We start from the raw sequence: 21,058 nt of genomic DNA on the forward strand, positions 1-21,058 counted from the left end.
CGGCCTTTTTTATTAAATTGTTGCGCAGTCGCAGCAGCGGCATTTTTCTTTTGAAACCCCATAACGAACGAACTTCAAGCGCAACCCAAAGAACTAACCAATGAAATTGAAACTGAAGCCAATCCACCATCAAAGTAAAGCAAAACATGGTATGGACGCGTGCCTCTTGGCTATTTGTTATGGCAATTTTTCTCAAATCAATCTCTAAATTTAGTAGTAAACAATTTTCTTAACTGAATTTAACAAATCTCAGCATCAGGCAATGAATTGTAACCAAAACAAACAAAAAAAAGCAAATAATTCTTCCAAAATTACCAAACATGCTGGGCAGACGGACAGACCATGAAATCCCCAGCGCAAAACATTCGAGTTTTGCGCAGGCTGGTCCACATGGGCGTTTGCGAGGTTGCATTATTTGGGCGTACATTTTCATATGAATTTTTTCCACATTGATTATTGTGGCAAGCTTGTGGTGGCAATTGTGGCGACTTTATGCTGCTGCAGATAGCACTATGTTTTTGTGTTGGTGGCAGCCTTTTCATTAGAATTGGCCACCAGATACTTCCATAGATCTGGCGAGTATTTCATTATCTTGACACAATCACTTGTTTTGAATATGTGGGCATATCTGCCTTGCTAGGTGGATGGACATACAAACGTTCTTGGAAATTTACAGCACTGAACAGTGACAGTGGCTAGAAATGGCAACATTTTAGTTATTATTTGCTAGCCACGAAGTATGCAGTTGTTTGCTAGGGCTTGCATATTATAACACTTCCGTTTTCAAATTCATTTCTGTTTCTAATTTGGGGATGTTAGGTTTATTATAGATTTTTTTTTTCAATAATAACCAATAGAACTTGCGCCATAGATCTAACCATTTCATTGTCTATACTTGCGTTTGTAATAACAAACTCGGATTTAATTAAATGGTAATAGTTTCGAATTCACATATTCCAAATGGAAGCGGAAAATGAAAAATTTTTGAGTAAAATATTAGTGCATACTTTTGGGAGGCACTACTGCGAAAGATTCACTGTGATATTAGCGGTGTGACACATTTTTATTATTTTATTTGATTTGTTTTTTGTTTTGCAAACAGAACTGCTTACATTTTTTCTTCCTCCTCCTATTCCCCACCACTGTGCCATATAACTTTTCCACTATGTCCAATCATCGCTGTAAGTCATTTATTTTTTTCGTTGGCATTGTGGGTTTCATGAAAAATAGTTTTCCATACCTCTCGCGCGTTCAAGTGTATATTGTGTGTATTTTATGGCATATGTACATTTGTTTGTATAGTTTTTTTTTGTTAAATTTTTTTACAACTTTTTTTCCAATATAATTTGTTGTATTTCAAACTAACTGATCGCTCACCTTAGATATGTGTGAGCGTAGTTGTTGTTCGTTGGATCGGTCGGTCGTGTGGTGGTTTGTTGATTTTTGCCGTTCTTAATATATTTGCTGAACGTTTTACATTGATAGTTGGTTGATGGGCGTTTAATGTACCTGTTTGCCTTGCAGTTCAATGAACGTTTTGATTTGGGTGTAATTTTTAGATAATTATAAACAGCAAAAGAACTTGGAAAGAGGGGAAGGGAAGAAAATGTGTTCGAGTTAAAGAACATAAAAGTTGTTTAGACGTGTCTAACAAAATTCCTTAAGGCTCTTAGGCCGTATCTAAGGGGAGCTTTGAAAAAGCTTTTGATCATTATCAAAAAAAATTGTAATTGTTTAAAATTTGAACAAACCGTTGAACAATTTGAAAAGAGTGGAGGGGATAAAAATGTGTTCAAGTTATAGAACTTAAAAAGTTGTTAAGACATGTCTAACAAAACTCTTTAAAGTTCTTAGGCCGCATCTAAAGAAAGCTTTGAAAAAGCTTTCGATTTGAAATTTGAATAATAAAAAAAATGTGGGTTATATATTATTAATGAAAATTTTTTTTTTTTAAAATTTAGAGCTTCTAAAAGCATTGATAAAATAAATCTTTTTCCTGCTCATTATTTACAACATAAAAAAATAATTTTATAGATTCCTCACAAAATGGGAAAATGTGGGAAATATTTATCTTATACTATGGAAAATGCAGTAATTTGTTTATTTTATCTAAAATATAGAGCTTTTAAAAGCTTTTAAGAAGCTTTTTACAAAACAGCCTTAAAGCTATAGCAAATAATTTTATAGATTCCTCACAAAATGGGAAAATGTGGGAAATATTTATCTTATACTATGGAAAATGCAGCAATTTGTTTATTTTATCTAAAATATTGAGCTTTTAAAGCTTTTAAGAAGCTTTTTACAAACAGCCTTAAAGCTATAGGAAACAATTTTATAGATTCCTCACAAAATGGGAAAATGATGGAAATATTTATCTTATACTATGGAAAATGCAGTAATTTGTTTATTTTATCTGAAATATAGAGCTTTTAAAAAGCTTTTTACAAAACAGCCTTAAAGCTATAGCAACATTCAAAATCTTAAAAAAGATTCACTAAAGAGAAAATTTGATTTCAAAATTCAAAAAATTCTGAAAAATATCTTCATAAATTTTTATAAAAAAAAAATGTTGAGCTGTTTAAAATTTTGTCTTAATTTTTTGAAATTAAAAAAAAAATCTTTTGTAACTGCAAGCAAAAAAAAATGTGGCTGAAATTTTCTACAAATCGTTTAGGTATGACCTCCAACGACCGTGTCAAGTATGGTTTAAATAAGTCAATATCGTAATATAGCTGCCATATAAACTGATCTCCAAATTAGACTTCTTGAGCCTCTTTTTTTTATACCCTCCACCATAAGATGGGGGTATACTAATTTCGTCATTCTGTTTGTAACTACTCGAAATATTCGTCCAGAACCCAATAAAGTATATATATTCTTGATCGTCGCGACATTTTATGTCGATCTAGCCATGTCCGTCCGTCTGTCCGTCCGTCCGTCTGTCTGTCGAAAGCACGCTAACTTCCGAAGGAGTAAAGCTAGCCGCTTGAAATTTTGCACAAATACTTCTTATTAGTGTAGGTCGGTTGGTATTGTAAATGGGCCATATCGGTTCATGTTTTGATATAGCTGCCATATAAACCGATCTTGGGTCTTGACTTCTTGAGCCTCTAGAGTGCGCAATTCTTATCCGATTGGGATGAAATTTTGCAAGACGTGTTTTGTTATGATATCCAACAACTGTGCCAAGTATGGTTCAAATCAGTCCATAACCTGATATAGCTGCTATATAAACCGACCTTGGGTCTTGACTTCTTGAGCCTCTAGCGTGCGCAATTCTTATCCGATCAGAATGAAATTTTGCACGACGTGTTTTGTTATGATACCCAACAACTGTGCCGAGTATGGTTGAAATCGGTTCATAACCTGATATAGCTGCCATATAAACCGATCTTGGGTCTTGACTTTTTGAGCCTCTAGAGTGCGCAATTCTAATCCGATTGAAATGAAATTTTGCACCACGTGTTTTTTTATTATATCCAACAACTGTGCCAAGTATGGTTCAAATCGGTCTATAACCGGATATAGTTGCCATATAAACCGATCTTGGGTCTTGACTTCTTGAGCCTCTAGAGGGCGCAATTCTTATCCGATTTGAATGAATTTTTGGATGAAGTATTTCGTTATGATATCCAACAACTGTGCCAAGTATGGTTGAAATCGGTCCATAACCTGATATAGCTGCCATATAAACAGATCTTGGGTCTTGACTTCTTGAGCCTCTAGAGATTTGAATGAATTTTTGGATGAAGTATTTCGTTATGATACCCAACAACTGTGCCAAATATGTTTCAAATCGGTCTATAACCTGATATAGCTGCCATATAAACCGATCTTGGGTCTTGACTTCTTGAGCCTCTAGAGGGCACAATTCTTATCCGATTTGAATGAATTTTTGGATGAAGTATTTCGTTATGATATCCAACAACTGTGCCAAGTATGGTTGAAATCGGTCCATAACCTGATATAGCTGCCATATAAACAGATCTGGGGATTTGACTTCTTGAGGCTCTAGAGCGCGCAATTCTTATCCGATTGGAATGAAATTTTGCACGACGTGTTTTGTTATTATATCCAACAACTGTGCCAAGTATGGTTCAAATCGGTCCATAACCTGATATAGCTGTCATATAAACCGATCTTGGGTGTTGACTTCTTGAGCCTCTAGAGGGCGCAATTCTTATCCGATTGGAGTGGAATTTTGCACGACGTGTTTTGTTATGATACCCAACAACTGTGCCAAGTATGGTTTAAATCGGTCCATAACCCGATATAGCTGTCATATAAACAAATCTGGGGATTTGACTTCTTGAGCTTCTAGAGGTCGCAATTATTATCCGATATGCCTGAAATTTTGTACGACGGATCCTCTCATGACCATCAACAAACGTGTTTATTATGGTCTGAATCGGTCTATAACCCGATACAGATCCCATATAAATCGTTCTCTCTATTTTACTTCGTGAGCCCCAATGGGAGCAATTCTTATACGAAGTGGCTGAAATTTTACACAGGTCTCCAACATATAATTTAATTGTGGTCCGAACCGGACCATATCTTGATATCGTTTTAATAGCAGAGCAATTTTTTTCTTATATCCTTTTTTGTCTAAAAAGAGATGCCGGGAAAAGAACTCGACAAATGCGATCCATGGTGGAGGGTATATAAGATTCGGCCCGGCCGAACTTAGCACGCTTTTACTTTTTTTGCCTAAGAAGAGATGCCGGGAAAACAACTCGACAAATGCGATCCATGGTGGAGGGTATATAAGATTCGGCCCGGCCGAACTTAGCACGCTTTTACTTGTTTTTTTTGATAAATTCTTCCAGAGTAAAAGCGGCTGGCTTAGTTTTCTTGTTTTAAGATAATCTGAAAAAATATACTTTACAACTTTTAGAGATTTTGTAAGGGTTTTAAGAAGCTTTTTGTAAGACTAAAAACTAAAGAATTTTGAAGAAAAGATTTGAAAGGTTTTCTCTTTGTTTTTTGCCTCACAAGACCTGAAAATAATATTTTATTCACTTGCAATTTTTAAAACTCTTCTTAAGCTTTTCGCTTTGTGACTTCAAATTCAAGAAATTTTGAAATAATTTCCTTTATTTTTTTAGCTTTTAAAGTTTCTATACAACTAATTGATAACTTAAGATAAAAAAAACACACTCAAAGCTATAGCAATGTTCTAAGATCTTACGAAGAAAGACTCAATGGAGTAAAATGTATTCAAGTCTCAAGCAAAGTTAACAAATTTTAATCTTTCTAGCTGTAATACATTTTAAAGCTATTTCTTGATAGGATACCAATTATCCACATGTCATAAATTTTTATGCAGCCTTGAGGCAACATTCAACGCACTTATACAAAAGAACTTGATTTCTACAGTCTACTTCTTTTGTATAAGATTATTTTCCATTCTTAAGAATTTATTTTAAAAACATTTTAATTTTTTTATAATGCTGCAATACTAAATTTTTTTTCAATTTCATTAAGATAAAGTAAATCAATAATCATAAAGATGAATCAAAAATGACTTGTAAATATTTTTGTTTTAATTTTAAAGAATTTTTGTAAGCTCTTTAAAAAATTTTTATATGCAATTCAAAATAGTCTACTTATCATTCACATATCATCAATTACTTTTAAACCTCAAAGTTCAAGGCTTACTCAAAGCTCTTAAAAAGAAGAACTCGAAGGTAAAAATATCTTAAAAAGTTTTGGAAAAACTAATTTTGAAATTTTTTAATAAATTTTTTAAAGCTTTTAAAATTTTTGTCTTTGTTTTCCGAAGGCAATAATACAGAAAACAAGATTGTAAGGATTTTAATACTCAACATAGACAATCCTATTCGCAAGGCTACCAAAAAGCTTTTTATTCCATCAATCATTCAAAATTATATCCGTGTTCTTTGCTCCCTGTAGCTTTTTATTATCTTAAAGCTCTTAAGCTGACCTAAAGGCCCAACAACTTAGAAGCGATATGTTGCGAACCCTAAGAAACCATTTTCATTATTTTATTACATTAAAAGCCTTAATTAAGCCCTCAAACGATGTTTAGATGTTTTTGAGAGCTTTCTTGTAAGAAATTCTTAAACAAATAATTTCGTTATTTGTCGTATTACTCCAAAAGCTTTTATAAAGCATTGAATCTAACTTCAGTAGATCTTTAATTGCAATTTATTAGTTCTATAACTATGCTAAATGTAGTTACCAAAAAATATATATAATTCATACTACTCCATTTTTTGGCTTTTGAAAGCTTTTTGTAAGAAAATCTGAACGAAATTATTTGAATATTTTTTTTTTTTTTATTACTATAAAAGCTTTAATTAAGCCTTCAAGCAGTGTTTAGTTGTTTTTGAACTCTTGAAATTTCGAAAAGAAATTATTTAATTATCATTCGTAATACTTCAAGAGCTTTCAAACAACCTTTAGCTGTTTCTGAACTTTTGAAAGATTTGTTGTTTGAAAATCTAAAACATTTTGTCATTATTTTTCGTATTACTTTAAAAGCTTTAGTTGAGCTTTTAAGATAAGTTTCGTTCTTTTTGGAATTCTTGTGAGCTTTTTGTCGGAAAATCGCACTGAGATTACTTCAAAAGCTATATTTAAGCTTTTCAAAGATTTCTAGCTGTTTTCGAACTTCCGATAGCTTTCTAATATGCTTAAAAAATTAAATAGGTTTTTTAGTCCAATATTGTCTGCCTATTGCCTGCATTATTGTTTAAGTGAATTCAATTTTGCTGCCAACAATTTCATAAAGCTTTTTGAAAGCTTTTCGTAACCTAAAAACTTTGGGAAGATTCATGGTACAATTAAGAGGTAGCGTTTTAAGCTCAACAGCAAAAATCTACCCCCAACAAAACTACCTTGATTGACAATGCCATACTTCAAATGTCAAAGTGGTTTTAGAAATGAACTGTGTATTACAAATTCTTCAAATGTGTTTAAATTTGCATTTTCATCATTATAACACTGTTTTGTTGCTTATTTTTGGAACATCAGATCAAAAAAAACATTGTTTTAAGATTTTAGAAAAGAAAAATTACAGCTGCGTTAACAAGCATTTGACATTAAGAGTTATTGCCACAACAAAACAAAAGTGAACAAATTGCACTCAGCTGTTCGCATGACCTAACCTTGTAAATGCATCCGGCAGAAGACTACTAACCTCGGTGTGGCCTAAAAACTATTTATAAACATTTTTCTTTGCTCCCATTCCGTTCCGAGCTTTTCAATAGCTTTAAGCTCCAGCAACATTTTAATCTCTGAAAATGGAATAGCTTAACGGAAAGTGTTTTCTAAATCTTAAGAACATCTTTAAGAAATAACCTCCAATACATTTCCGGAATTTTTTAAAAACTTTATTTAAACTTTTAAAGCTCCCAAAGCTTTCGAAAACCTTTTAAACTAGCTTTTAAACATATTCTTATTCTTAATTTAGACAATCCGCCTTTCATTTATTTTATGTGTTTACCTTCCCTACCCATTTGGTTTTACTCAGCTTTCATTAAACGCCAACATTGTTTTAGTTACCCAGTTTGGTTAATAAGTCCTCGCCATAGGTTGTTATCTCTTTTAAAGATTGCTTAGTTTATTATTAAATGTAAGTTATTAAATAGTTAATAATTTATTATTATACGCCCAATTCCGTTTTTTTTTTTTTTGCTCATTGCAGAGATACTTTATATCGCATGTCCTTCGATTTGGATGTGCTTGAACGTTCCGACTGGGAGGCAATACCAACCCAGATTTCTATGTGCCAGGCAAAAGGCCAATCGGAGCAAGTGTGTCGCAACTATGTGCGAGTTCTGCAAACGTTTGGTGAGAATCAGCTGTACGCGTGTGGGACGAATGCCTTCAATCCGAATTGTACATGGCGCCAGGTAAGATTCAGTCTTTAAAGCAACGGACCAAATAGACAGACGGATCAAAACAACAGGCCAAACACCACCACTACTTCAGCAACACCAGAGACGATTGTGGTCAATGGTGGTGGCCTGAACGTTGATAAGTCCACTTGATGTTGGAGTGGAGGTGCCTATACCTCAACATATTACAAGACAAAGATTTTGCAATTAACAACTTGTTTTAGATGTGATTGCCAGCAACATTACAATTTACTGAAACACACACACACACGAAAACTTTGTAGCCAAATAATAGTGATTTGGATTTCTTTTGCTGTTGTTGGTCCATTTCCTAACTTACAACTCACACAAAAATTCTTTTCCTACTCGTAGATGGAAAACCTCACAGTCACTGGCTATGACAACGGTGTGGGAAAATGCCCCTTCAATCCCAAATCGAATATAACTAGTCTGATGACGGACAATGGCAAAATGTTTGTGGGCACTGCAACTGACTTTTCGGGTGGTGATGGCGCCATTTTGAAGTCTGAAGTCATACAGAATGCGGTAAGTTGGCGTTTGATTGATATTTTGGCTAATCTGTTTATTTTGTGAATTTTTCTTTATTTATAGCCCAATTATAATAAAGTTATACGTACCAAACAGTACAACAACAATTGGCTATACAATCCCCAATTTGTGGGCAGCTTCGAGGCTGGCAACTTTGTGTATTTCCTGTTCCGGGAACCAGCCATGGAGTATATCAATTGTGGCAAGGTAGGTAAAATTAGAATTAGGGCCCAGTATGCACCTCAGGCGAAAAAAAAGCAAGTAATAAAATGCTAACATCGGCCGGGCCGAACCCACCACCACCACCGTACCCACCAGCACGTACTCCGTTAAAAATTTAAGGATATTTGTATTTGAACTATTTTGTACCAATCACATCGGGAATTGATTGAGGCTTCAATGGTCTCAATAAGTCATATCGGGATATCGGTACTTAGAGGGGCCTATATCACATAATTGACCGATTTGGATAAAACTTGGTGTTAATGTTGTAAATCATAAGATAAGGGTCAAATTTCAACCAAATCTGGAGACAATTTACGCTTCTAGGGGAACAAAAAGTCAAAACCGAGGATCGGTTTATATGGGGGTTATATCAGTTTATAGACCGACTAGGATCGTACTTGGAATGGATATTGGAAGTCATAACACAAATCTCTGTTCCAAATTTCATCAACATCTGATGAAAATTGAGATTCTTAGGGACTCAAGAAGTCAAAACCGGGGATCGGATTATTTGGGGGCTATATCAATTTATAGACCGTTTAGAATCGTATTCGGCATGTCCTTTGGAAGTCATTATACAAATCTTTGTTCCAAATTTCATCAAAATCTGATGAAAATTGAGACTCCTAGGGTCTCAAGAAGTCAAAACCGGGGATCGTTTATATTGGGTCTATATCAGTTTATATACCATCTAGAATCGTACTCGGCATGGCTGTTGGAAGTCATTATACAAATCTTTGTTCCAAATTTCATCAACATCTGATGAAAATTGAGACTCCTAGGGGCTCAAGAAGTCAAAACCGGGGATCGGTTTATATTGGGGCTATATCAGTTTATAGACCGATTAAGATCGTACTTGGCATGAATGTTGGAGGTCATAATACAAATCTTTGTTCCAAATTTCATCAAAATCTGATGACAATTGAGATTCCTAGGGACTCAAGAAGTCAAAACCGGGGATCGGATTATTTGGGGGCTATATCAGTTTATAGACCATCTAAAATCGTACTCGGCATGACTGTTGAAAGTCATAACACAAGTTTTTGATCCAAATTTCATAATATCTGATGAAAATTGAGACTCCTAGGGGCTCAAGAAGTCAAAACCGGGGATCGTTTATATTGGGATTATATCAGTTTATATACCATCTAGAATCGTACTCGGCATGGCTGTTTGAAAGTCATAACAAAAGTTTTTGTTCCACATTTCATATTATCTGATGAAAATTGAGCCTTCTAGAGGCTAAAGAAGTGAAGTCCGTGGATCAATTTATAGGAGGGCAATATCCAAATCTGAACCGATATCACCCGTTTGATTTCGACAGACAGACGGGCGGAGATGGCTCAATGGAACATTGAGACGAACCAGAATATATATACTGCATGCGGTCACAGCTCACTATTTTGAGGTTTTGCAAACGGAATGACTAAATAAAAAAAAAACAAGTAAAAGCGTGCTAAGTTCGGCCGGGCCGAATCTTATATACCCTCCACCATGGATCGCATCTGTCGAGTTCTTTTCCCGGCATCTCTTCTTAGGCAAAAAAGGATATGAGAAAAGATTTCCTCTGTTATTAGAGCGATGATTGTGGTCCAACAATTAAATTACATGTTGGAGAACTGTGTAAAATGTCAGCCAATTCGAATAAGAATTGCACCCTTTGGGGGCTCAAGAAAATAGAGAGATCGATTTATATGGGAGCTGTATTGGGCTATAGACCGATTCATATCATAATAAACATGTAAGTTGATGGTCATGAGAGGATCCGTAGTACAAAATTTCAGGCAAATCGGATAATAATTGCGACCTCTAGAGGCTCAAGATATCAAGATCCCAGATCGGTTTATATGACAGCTATATCAGGTTATTTACCGATTTGAACCACACTTGGCACAGTTGTTGGATATCCTAACAAAACACTTCGTGCAAAAATGCATTCAAATCGGATAAGAATTGCGCTCTCTAGAGGCTCAAGATGTCAAGACCCAAGATCGGTTTATATGGCAGCTATATCAGGTTATGGACCGATTTGAACCATACTTGGCACAGTTGTTGGATATCATAACAAAACACGTCGTGCAAAATTTCATTCAAATCGGATAAGAATTGCGCACTCCAGAGGCTCAAGAAATCAAGACCCAAGATCGGTTTATATGGCAGCTATATCAGGTTATGGACCGATTTGAACCATACTTGGCACAGTTGTTGGATATCACAACAAAACATGTCGTGCAAAATTTCATTTCAATCGGATAAGAATTGCGCACTCTAGAGGCTCAAGAAGTCAAGACCCAAGATCTGTTTATATGGCAGCTATATCAGGTTATGGACCGATTTGAACCATACCTGGCACAGTTGTTGGATATCATAACAAAACACGTAGTTCAAAATTTCATCCCAATCGGATAAGAATTGCGCACTCTAGAGGCTCAAGAAGTCAAGACCCAAGATCGGTTTATATGGCAGCTATATCAAAACATGGACCGATATGGCCCATTTACAATACCAACCGACCTACACTAATAAGAAGTATTTGTGCAAAATTTCAAGCGGCTAGCTTTACTCCTTCGGAAGTTAGCGTGCTTTCGACAGACAGACGGACGGACGGACGGACGGACAGATGGACGGACATGGCTAGATCGACATAAAATTTCGCGACGATCAAGAATATATATACTTTATGGGGTCTCAGACGAATATTTCGAGTAGTTACAAACAGAATGACGAAATTAGTATACCCCCCATCCTATGGTGGAGGGTATAAAAAATATACAATGCTTTCAATGTCACCCTGTAACACAAACAAACTGAAATGGCAACGAAAATTTCGTTTGAGATGCATACCGCCTTTTAAGAGAAAAACTGTTTAGAAAATTTAAAAGAAAAATCGAAAAATTAAATTTCTGCAAAATACTTTATGAAAATAATAATTTTACGCAATTTCCTACATAGTTTCACATACCGACAAACTTTTTTTGCACACTTCACGATTTTTTAGAAAATGTTTATTATTTTTTATCAAAACAAGGCGTTATGTTCGGCCGGGCTCAACATTCGATTCCCACCACCTTTAGTCAAAATCCGGTGGAATATTCATAATTCATGCCCCCATAGCATCTATATCGAAACATGGTCCAATTTGAACCAAATTCGGCAAGGACATTGAGTGATCTAACAAGTACAAGTTATTGTTCAATTTTGTAGAACAAAATGTTGGTCTTTTTGGTAGCTATATTCAAATATAGACCGATCTGAACCATATACGACACGGATGTCGAACGAAAGTCAGGGTGGCAAAGTTCAGCGAAATCGGATTATAAATGCGTCTTTTATGCGGCCAAGCCTTAAATCGAGAGATCGGTCTATATGGCAGCTCTATCCAAATCTGAACCGATCTGGGCCAAACTGAACGGATGTTGAAGGGCCTAAAGTAACTCACTGTCCCAAATTTAGGCTAAATCAGACAATAAATGCGCCTTTTATGGGCCTCAAAGCCTAAATTGAGAGATCGGTCTATAGGGCAGCTATATCCAAATCTGGATCGATCCAAATTGCAGAAAACTCACTGTCCCACATTTCGGCTAAATCGGACAATAAATGCGTCTTTAAAGGGCCTAAAACCCTAAATTGAGAGATGGGTCTACAATATATGGCAACTATATCCAAACAGAACCCTGTATCGAGAAGCCTAACACAACTCACTGTCCCAAATTTCAGCAAACTCGGATATTAAATGTGGATTTTATGGGTCAAATACCTTAAATCGGCAGATCGGACTATATGGGGGCTATATGAAGATACAGTCCGATATAGGCCATCTTCGAACTTAACCTGCCTGTGGACAAAAAATAAGAAACTGTGCAAAGTTTCAGCTCAATATCTCTATTTTTAAAGAGTGTACCGTAATTTCAACAGACAGACTGAGGGACATGGATAGATCGTCTTGGATTTTTACGACGATCAACTATATATATATACTTTATAGGGTCGGAAATGGACATTTCGATTTTTTGCAAACCAAAAGACAAAATGAATACACCCCCATCCTTCGGTGGTGGGTATAAAAATTCAAAATCTTATACATCTTAATGGGAGACAAATCCCCCTTGAAGCAACAATTTTCAAATATCCTTACCTCAGAAACTCCCAAACTAATTTATCTTCTCTCTTCCAGGCTATTTATTCCCGCATTGCTCGTGTTTGTAAAAATGATCCTGGTGGTGACCAAATCTTGCGCGATAATTGGACTTCATTTTTGAAAGCGCGCCTAAATTGTTCCCTGCCTGGAGAGTATCCTTTTTACTTTGATGAAATTCAGCATATGGTATATTCCTATGAGGAAGATATACTCTATGCCACTTTTACCACACCAGAGTAAGTGGCCATCACCATCTTTCCTATACCCTCTTCTAAAGATGTTTCCCTCTCTTACAATTACAGCAATAGCATACATGGCTCTGCGGTTTGTGCCTACAATCTAAGCGACATCAATGCAGCCTTTGATGGACCCTTTAAGCATCAGGAACATATTGATTATGCCTGGCGTGAGGTTCATCCCCAACACAGCAGTCAATTCAAATGTCACATGCCTTCGGCTAATACCCGCTCCAAACACTTGTTGGAGTCTTCCAAATACCAGCTCATGGATCGTGCAGTGCAACCCTTGACACAGACTCCTCTATATCACGCTCAATTGGAAAGATTTTCCCATATTGCCTTGGATGTGGTCTTAAGCAAAACCGAGAAGATCAATATGCTCTTCATCAATACAGACCGAAATGTCATTAAAAAGTTGTCTCTGAAACATGGAGTTGCTGGGGTGCCTACCCAAACTTGTTTGGTGGAAATGTGGAAGACCGAAGATCAAAAGATTCTCAATATGAAATACCTTAAAGTCACCGACTCCCTGTATGTGGGTTCAGAGAATTCGCTGACTCGTATACCCGCCCAACACTGTAGTCGTCATGTTTCACGCATCTCCTGTCTCAATGCCATGGATCCCTATTGCGGCTGGAATGAGTTGGTGGACAAGTGCACTCCTCAATATCTACGCGAGCATATGACCAAGTACTGGCAACAGCCAGAAGAGTTTAGCTGTCCCGTGCTTACAGCCCCCATAGATGGCGCTTGGTCAACCTGGTCGGACTGGTACAAATGCTCCAAGAGTGCAGAGGAAGACGGTGATTGCTTGTGCCGCAACCGTGTGTGCAATAATCCTCGTCCCCAAAATGGAGGCAAAGATTGTGAAGGCATAACCACCGAGGTTACCAATTGCACGGTACATGGCGACTGGACCGATTGGTCGGCCTGGTCTTCCTGCTCCCAGACTTGTGGCATCGCTGTGAAAACACGTAGACGTACCTGTAGCAATCCCAAGCCTGCATTTGGCGGTCGCACCTGTGTGGGTCCCGAGAGAGCCGAAATGTATTGCAGCAATTTACCTCCCTGCCCTTTGCCCAAACAGGCTGCTGTCGATGGTGGCTGGGGTCCTTGGGGTGAGTGGAGCGAATGCAGTCACTTGTGTGATGGTGGCTTTCGCATACGCCGGCGTGAGTGCAATGATCCCAAGCCTCAAAATGGCGGCATGGAATGCCCCGGCTGCAATATCGAATATGAAGACTGCAACATGCAAAGTTGCCCCGAGGTTAGGAAACTTAGCGGCTGGACTCCTTGGCTTATACAACAGAACCGCACCGATGAGGCTGAGGGTGTGACTGTGCTCACAGAGAAACGTTTTCGCTTCTCTTGTCGTGCCAATACCCCCGATGCCTCCACCATGCATATTGGAGTGGCCAAAACGGAAAATCGCATTTGTCGCGATGGCATTTGCCATAGACTGGGTGAAGCTAATTCCGCCTCTGAACCGGAACCGGAATACAGTGAATGGGGCCCTTGCAATGTTACCTGTGGTGGTGGAGTACAACATCGCCATCTCGAGGGAAGCTCTGGCAGCAGCGGTAAACATCGCGGTAAACATACCCAAAGTCGTTCTTGCAACATGCATCCTTGCCACGAATTACCTGCTAGTTTCAATGAAGTAGTTGCGGCACATGAATGGAGCTGTTGGTCTGACTGGTCTCCTTGTTCGGTGACTTGTGGTGTGGGTCTGAAGCGGCGCACTCGCAAATGTTTAGGTGGTCATGATAAATTATGCAATGGCCGAGCCATAGATGAGGAGAAATGTGAAATGAAACCTTGCGAAGGTAAGTGGGAGTTGGAAATATTTTCCGAAGATGGTGATAACTATAAGAATTTCTTTATTTGGTTAACAGATTTTATTGGCTGGAGTACTTGGTCCAAATGGTCAGATTGCACTACGGATGGTATACGCTTTAGGCATCGCAAATGTCTAGTGGAAGATCCCAGTGTGACGGAATGTCGTGGTGAAGAATTTGAAAAAACTGCTTGTGTGCCAGGAGAATGTGAAGGTAAGATTTATTAGAAAGAATATCAACTATGCTAAACAGGGTTAAAGTGGCATTTTGCCATCAGACAGTCCAATATATTTTTAGCCCGTTCTGCTACAAATTAAATTCAGACATAAGCTGTCACCGCCTTCCTTTAATTTCATCATTCCGTTTGTAACCCCTCGAAATATTCGTGTAGGACCCCATAAAGTATTGGGTGGCCCAAAATGTAATTGCGGATTTTTCATATAGTCGGCGTTCACAAATTTTTTCACAGCTTGTGACTCTGTAATTGCATTCTTTCTTCTGTCAGTTATCAGCTGTTACTTTATTAAAAATGCATTTACTTTCTTTTAAAAAATCCGCAATTACTTTTTGGGCAACCCAATATATACATTTTTGATCGCCAAGACATTTTAAGTCGATCTAGTCCGTCCGTCCGTCCAATGTCCATCTGCCCGTCTGTATTTCGATAGCGCGCCAACTTTCGAAATTTTGAAATATGTCGTTTTGGTATGACCTCCAACCTGATATATCTGCCATACAAAACGATCTCCCAATTTGACTGTCTGAGCCTCTGGAGGGCGCAATTATTACTCGATTTGCCTGAAATTTGGGGGTGGTATTTTTCTATGACTTCTTACAGCCATGACAAGTACGGTCCATATCGGTCAATAAATTTATATAGCTCATATATATTTGAGAAAATCATTTAAATAACTCGACAAATGCTATCCATGGTGGAGGGTATAAAAGATTCGGCCCGTCCAAACTTTGCACGCTTTTTTATCAAAGTTTATTTTTTGTGATTTAACGACAAGTGTTTTAAGATTTGATACTTTAGGTTGAAGGTTGGATGAGTAGGCAGTCAACACTCAGTCAATTGAGAACCCTAAGACAAATATTTCCTCCCATACATTTTTGCACATATTCAGTGCACTACTCGGTTGAAGTTTGGTTAATGGTACCAAGGCCTTATATCGCCTCAACAACAGTTTAGAGCGGTATCTTTTGTATCGGTATCTCTTCAGTTGCTTTAATTTAAATATTTCGATACAACTATTAATTAAAGTCTACGACAATTAGTTTGGAAACAACATTTTGAGTCCTAGATACCACGATTCAAGCGATAAGGGACTCTTATTACCCATCACCCTAGGAGCGGGGTATACTAATCTAGTCATTACATTTGTAATACCTCGAAATATTCGTCTAAGACCCCATAACGTATATATATATATACTCGATCGTTTTGACGTACTGAGTCGATCCAGCCATGTCCGTCCGTCCGTCCGTCTGTCGAAATATAGATAGGGATCGAACGCGTAGAGCTAGCCGCTTGAAATTTTGCATATTTACTTAATTTTGATGCAGATCGTTAGAGATTGCAAATGGGCCATATCGGTTCCGTTTTAGATATAGCTCCCATTTAACCGATCTCCGGATTTGTCTTCTTGAGCTCCTGGAAGCCGCAATTTTTGCCATGTCCGTCCGTCTGTCTGTCGAAATCACGCTAATTTTCGAAGGAGTAAAGCTAGCCGCTTGAAATTTTGCACAAATGCTTCTTATTAGTGTAGGTCGGTTGGGATTGTAAATGGGCTATATCGGTCCACGTTTTGATATAGCTGCTATATAAACCGATCAGGGATTTTGACTTCTTGAGCCGCTAGAGGGCACAATTCTTATCTGATTTGGCTGAAATTTTGCATGAGATGTTTTATTATGACTTCCAACAACTGTACTGAGTATGGTTGAAATCGGCTCATATAGCTGCCATATAAACCGATCTTGGGCCTTGACTTCTTGAGCTTCTAGAGGGCGCAATTCTTATCCGATATAAATGAAATTTTGCACAAAGTATTTTGTTATGATATCTAACAACTGTGGCAAGTATGGTTCAAATCGGTCCATAACCTGATAAACCGATATGGGGACTTGACTTCTTGAGCCACTAGAGGGCGCAATTCTTATCCGATTTAACTGAAATTTGGCATGACGTATTTGATAATGATTTTCAATAACTGTGCCCAATAAGGTTCGGTTCAGAACCTGATATAGTTGCCATATAAACCGATCTGGGATCTTGTCTTCTTGAGCCTTTAGAGTGCGCAACTATTATCCGATTTGCCTGATTTGCCTTTGTACGACGGATGCTCTCATTGCCATCAGCATTCGTGTCTATTATGGTCTGAATCGGTCTATAGCCTGATACAGCTCCCATATAAATCGATCTCTCTATTTTACTTCTTGAGCCCATAAAGGGCGCAATCCTTATTCGAGTTGGCTGACAATTTTTCACAGGTCTCCAACACATAATTTAATTGTGGTCCGAACCGGATCATATCTTGATATCGCTCTTATAGCAGAGCAAATCTTTTCTTATATCCCCTTTTTTTGAGTTCCATCTTGGCGCTGATATGTCTGGCGTGCCTCGCGAGGGCTACCGTGTCCTGTTTGTGTTTACGTATATCGTATGTCCTTCCGTCTGTCTGTCGAAATCACGCTAACTTTCGAAGACACTTCAAATTTTGCACATATACTTCTTATTAATGTAGGTCAGTTGGGATTGTAAATGGGTAAATGGGCCATATCGGTCCATGTTTTGATATAGCTGCCATCAGGGACGTAGCCAGGATTTTATTTTGGAGGGGACCCACCCCAGATTTTTTCAAAATCGAAAATTGCCAAAATTCTTGTTACTGTGAAATTCGTAAGGATACCTCAATTTTTGTTTTTCTTTTGAAAATTGTGGTAGCTATTGGGTCCAGGAACAGACATGTCAGCGGTGACATTCGGTCAAAAAGTCAGAGCTGAATTTTACACTGACAGCCAACACAGTGCAAATATCTTTTGGAAGTTGCATTAATGGCTTCGAACGCTAGACAAAGGCAACGGTTTACCTGCTGCTTCGTGTGCCCAGGTTCACATTAACGTCGACAAATACCCAAGATAAGAGCTGCATTAGAAAAATTCTAGCTCGAGTTAGGAAAGAGGTATCGTAATGAAATTTTGCCCATTTCAAAACAATAATTGAAATATTTATATTGACTGTTTGCCGCCTAAAATACTTTCACTGTTTATTTAAAATGAATGCCAGAGAAGATGCATAAGAAAATATGTCACTTTTGACCGCTCAGTATACCGTTGTGGTCATTTGTGAACCGAACCTAACGAAATTTGGCAGGAATGAATCTCCTATGGCTCAAGGTTACTGCTAAATTTCATTGAGTTACAAATGCTTTAACCGATGTTCATCTTTATAACCTTTCCAGTGCATTTATCAACACATTTTCTTAACCTTGTATACCAACAGAGCAGGTGTTGCGTATTATATAGTCTGCAACCCGATTTTTTTTACCCACCACCGTAGGATATTCATTTAGTCATTCCGTTTGCAACACATCGAAATAAAGGGTCTGAAGCCCATAAAGCTTTATTTTTTATCCGATTATCGCTGAAATTTGAAACAGTGAGTAGTTTTAGGCCTCCCGACATCTGAACAAAATATGGTCCATATCGGACTATATTTAGATATAGCTGCCATATAAATCGATGTGTCGATAAAGGGTCTAAAGTCCATAAAAGCTTTATTTATTACCCGATTTCGCTGAAATTTGAAACAGTGAGTTGATATCAGCTTCCCAACATACAGGGTGGCTGATGAATATTGCTACAATGATGAATATTGCTACATTTTTTTTTCGGTGTATGGAATACATTTTTCTTTTATTCATGTTAAATTAAATTATTAAATTAATTATTAAATTATTATTAATTAAATTAATTAATTAATTAATTAAATTAATTATTAAATTATTATTATTAAATAGAAAAAAAGTTATTACATTTTTTTTTGGTAGCGGCTTTCATCAGCCACCCTGTAGGACTTACAAATGGTTGAGGTTGGATTATATTCAGATATAGCTGCCATATAGACCGATCTCCAGATTAAGGATCTAAAGCCCATAAAAGCTTAATTTTTTTTTCGATTTCGCTGAAATTTGAAACAGTGAGTAGTTAAAAAACTGTCCGACATCTGACATAAATATGGATCAAATCGGAGTATATTTAGGAATAGCTATCATATTGACCGATCTCCAGATAAAGGGTCTAAAGCCCATAAAAGCTTTATTTATTACCCGATTTCGATGAAATTTGAAACAGTGAGTAGTTTTAGGCCTCCCGACATTTGAACAAAATATGGTCCATATCGGACTAAATTTAGATATAGCTGCCATATAAATCGATGTGTCGATAAAGGGTCTAAAGTCCATAAAAGCTTTATTTATTACCCGATTTCGCTGAAATTTGAAATAGTGAGTTGGTATCAGCTTCCCATCATAGGACTTAAAAATGGTTGAGGTTGGATTATATTCAGATATAGCTGCCATATAGACCGATCTTCAGATAAAGGATCTGAAGCCCATAAAAGCTTTATTTTTTATCCGATTTCGCTGAAATTTGAAACAGTAAGTAGCTTTAGGCCCTCGCCATCCCACCCAAATATAGTAAAGATCGGACTGTATTTAGATATAGCTGTCATATAGACCGATGTGGCGATTAAGGGTCTGAAGCTCATAAAAGCTTTATTTATTACCCGATTTTGTTGAAGTTTGAAATACAAATTCAAGAGTTATATTTATTAGACCACTCAATGTCTGGGCCGAATTTCGGTGCAAAAGTTATTCAATTTTCACCGGATTGTGACGGTTTACATATATTGGGTTGCCTAAAAAGTAATTGCGGATTTTTTAAAAGAAAGTAAATGCATTTTTAATAAGACTTTGAATGAACTTTAATCAAATATATAATTGCCATTTTGTTCGGTAACCTTTTGCAATCTACCTGGCAAATTTAGTATTCCACACTCATAGAACTTCTGGCCTTTATCTGCAAAAAACTGAACCAAGTGAGGTTTTATAGCCTCATCATTGCCGAAAGTTTTACCATTTAAGGAGTTCTGCAAAGATCGAAATAAATGGTAGTCTGATTGTGCAAGGTCAGGGCTATATGGTGGATGCATCAAAAGTTCCCAGCCAAGCTCACTCACAGTTTTTGGCGAGTGACCAAAGATGTGTGCGGTCTAGCGTTGTCCTGGTGGAATATGACACCTTTACGATTGACCAATTCTGGTCGCTTCTCCTTGATGGCTGTATTCAATTTGTCCAATTGTTGACAGTAAACATCCGAATTAATCGTTTGGTTCCTTGGAAGCAGCTCAAAATATACCACACCCTTCCAATCCCACCAAACAGACAGCATAACCTTTTTTTCGTGGATATCAGCCTTTGAAGTGGTTTGAGCTGGTTCACCATGCTTGGACCATGATCGTTTTCGACTAACGTTGTTGTAAACAATCCATTTTTCATCTCCAGTTATGATTCGTTTTAAAAACGGATCGAATTCATTGCGTTTAAGGTGCATATCACAAGCGTTGATTCGGTTTGTTAAATGAATTCTTTCACGCCAAACAAACAAATGTAAACAAAATTTCGCGCACTTTTTTTCTAAAGCAAGCTAAAAGTAACAGCTGTTAACTGACAGAAGAAATAATGCAATTACAGAGTCACAAGCCGTTGAAAAAATTTGTCAACGCCGACTATATTACTACTATATTACCGACAATTACTTTTTGGGCTACCCAATATATTCCCGAGGTGGTGGGTGCCTTTTTACTAGTTGATTGTTCGTTTCTTATTTCATGAAACTTTTATAACAATTACTTCTTTTCTATATTGTCCTTATTCTAGGTGCACAAATGGCTTCCACAGCAACGGTAGTCTCCATAATATCCATAGTGATATTATTATATGCCATCACCATATTTATGACATTCTGGATGACAAGACGCCATTATAGACCTGCGGCGCCTATATTGAAGAATAATACACCCTCGCCGACATCATATGATACATATCCCAATCAGTATTCCAGCTTGCCAACCAAAGATGTAAGTTGCATAAAATATGAAACCGATAGTGTAGGAGATCCCTTACAATGTTTTCAATTTTC

The 21,058-nt window shown here is 37.2% G+C and overlaps 1 protein-coding gene across 1 annotated transcript in view; it reads left to right on the top strand.

Annotated features, from left to right (window-relative positions):
• Nucleotides 1–21,058, top strand: part of LOC106093560 (semaphorin-5A) — a 112,972-nt gene that overhangs the window by 88,076 nt on the left and 3,838 nt on the right. Inside the window, exons 4-10 of the mRNA XM_059370883.1 lie at nt 7,673–7,880; nt 8,238–8,411; nt 8,478–8,621; nt 12,814–13,013; nt 13,080–14,842; nt 14,912–15,067; nt 20,797–20,996. Coding sequence (XP_059226866.1) covers nt 7,673–7,880; nt 8,238–8,411; nt 8,478–8,621; nt 12,814–13,013; nt 13,080–14,842; nt 14,912–15,067; nt 20,797–20,996 — 2,845 coding nt within the window. The remainder of the gene's footprint in view (nt 1–7,672; nt 7,881–8,237; nt 8,412–8,477; nt 8,622–12,813; nt 13,014–13,079; nt 14,843–14,911; nt 15,068–20,796; nt 20,997–21,058) is intronic.

Source organism: Stomoxys calcitrans, chromosome 1 (assembly GCF_963082655.1).
Source record: "Stomoxys calcitrans chromosome 1, idStoCalc2.1, whole genome shotgun sequence".
Taxonomy (NCBI): domain Eukaryota; kingdom Metazoa; phylum Arthropoda; class Insecta; order Diptera; family Muscidae; genus Stomoxys; species Stomoxys calcitrans.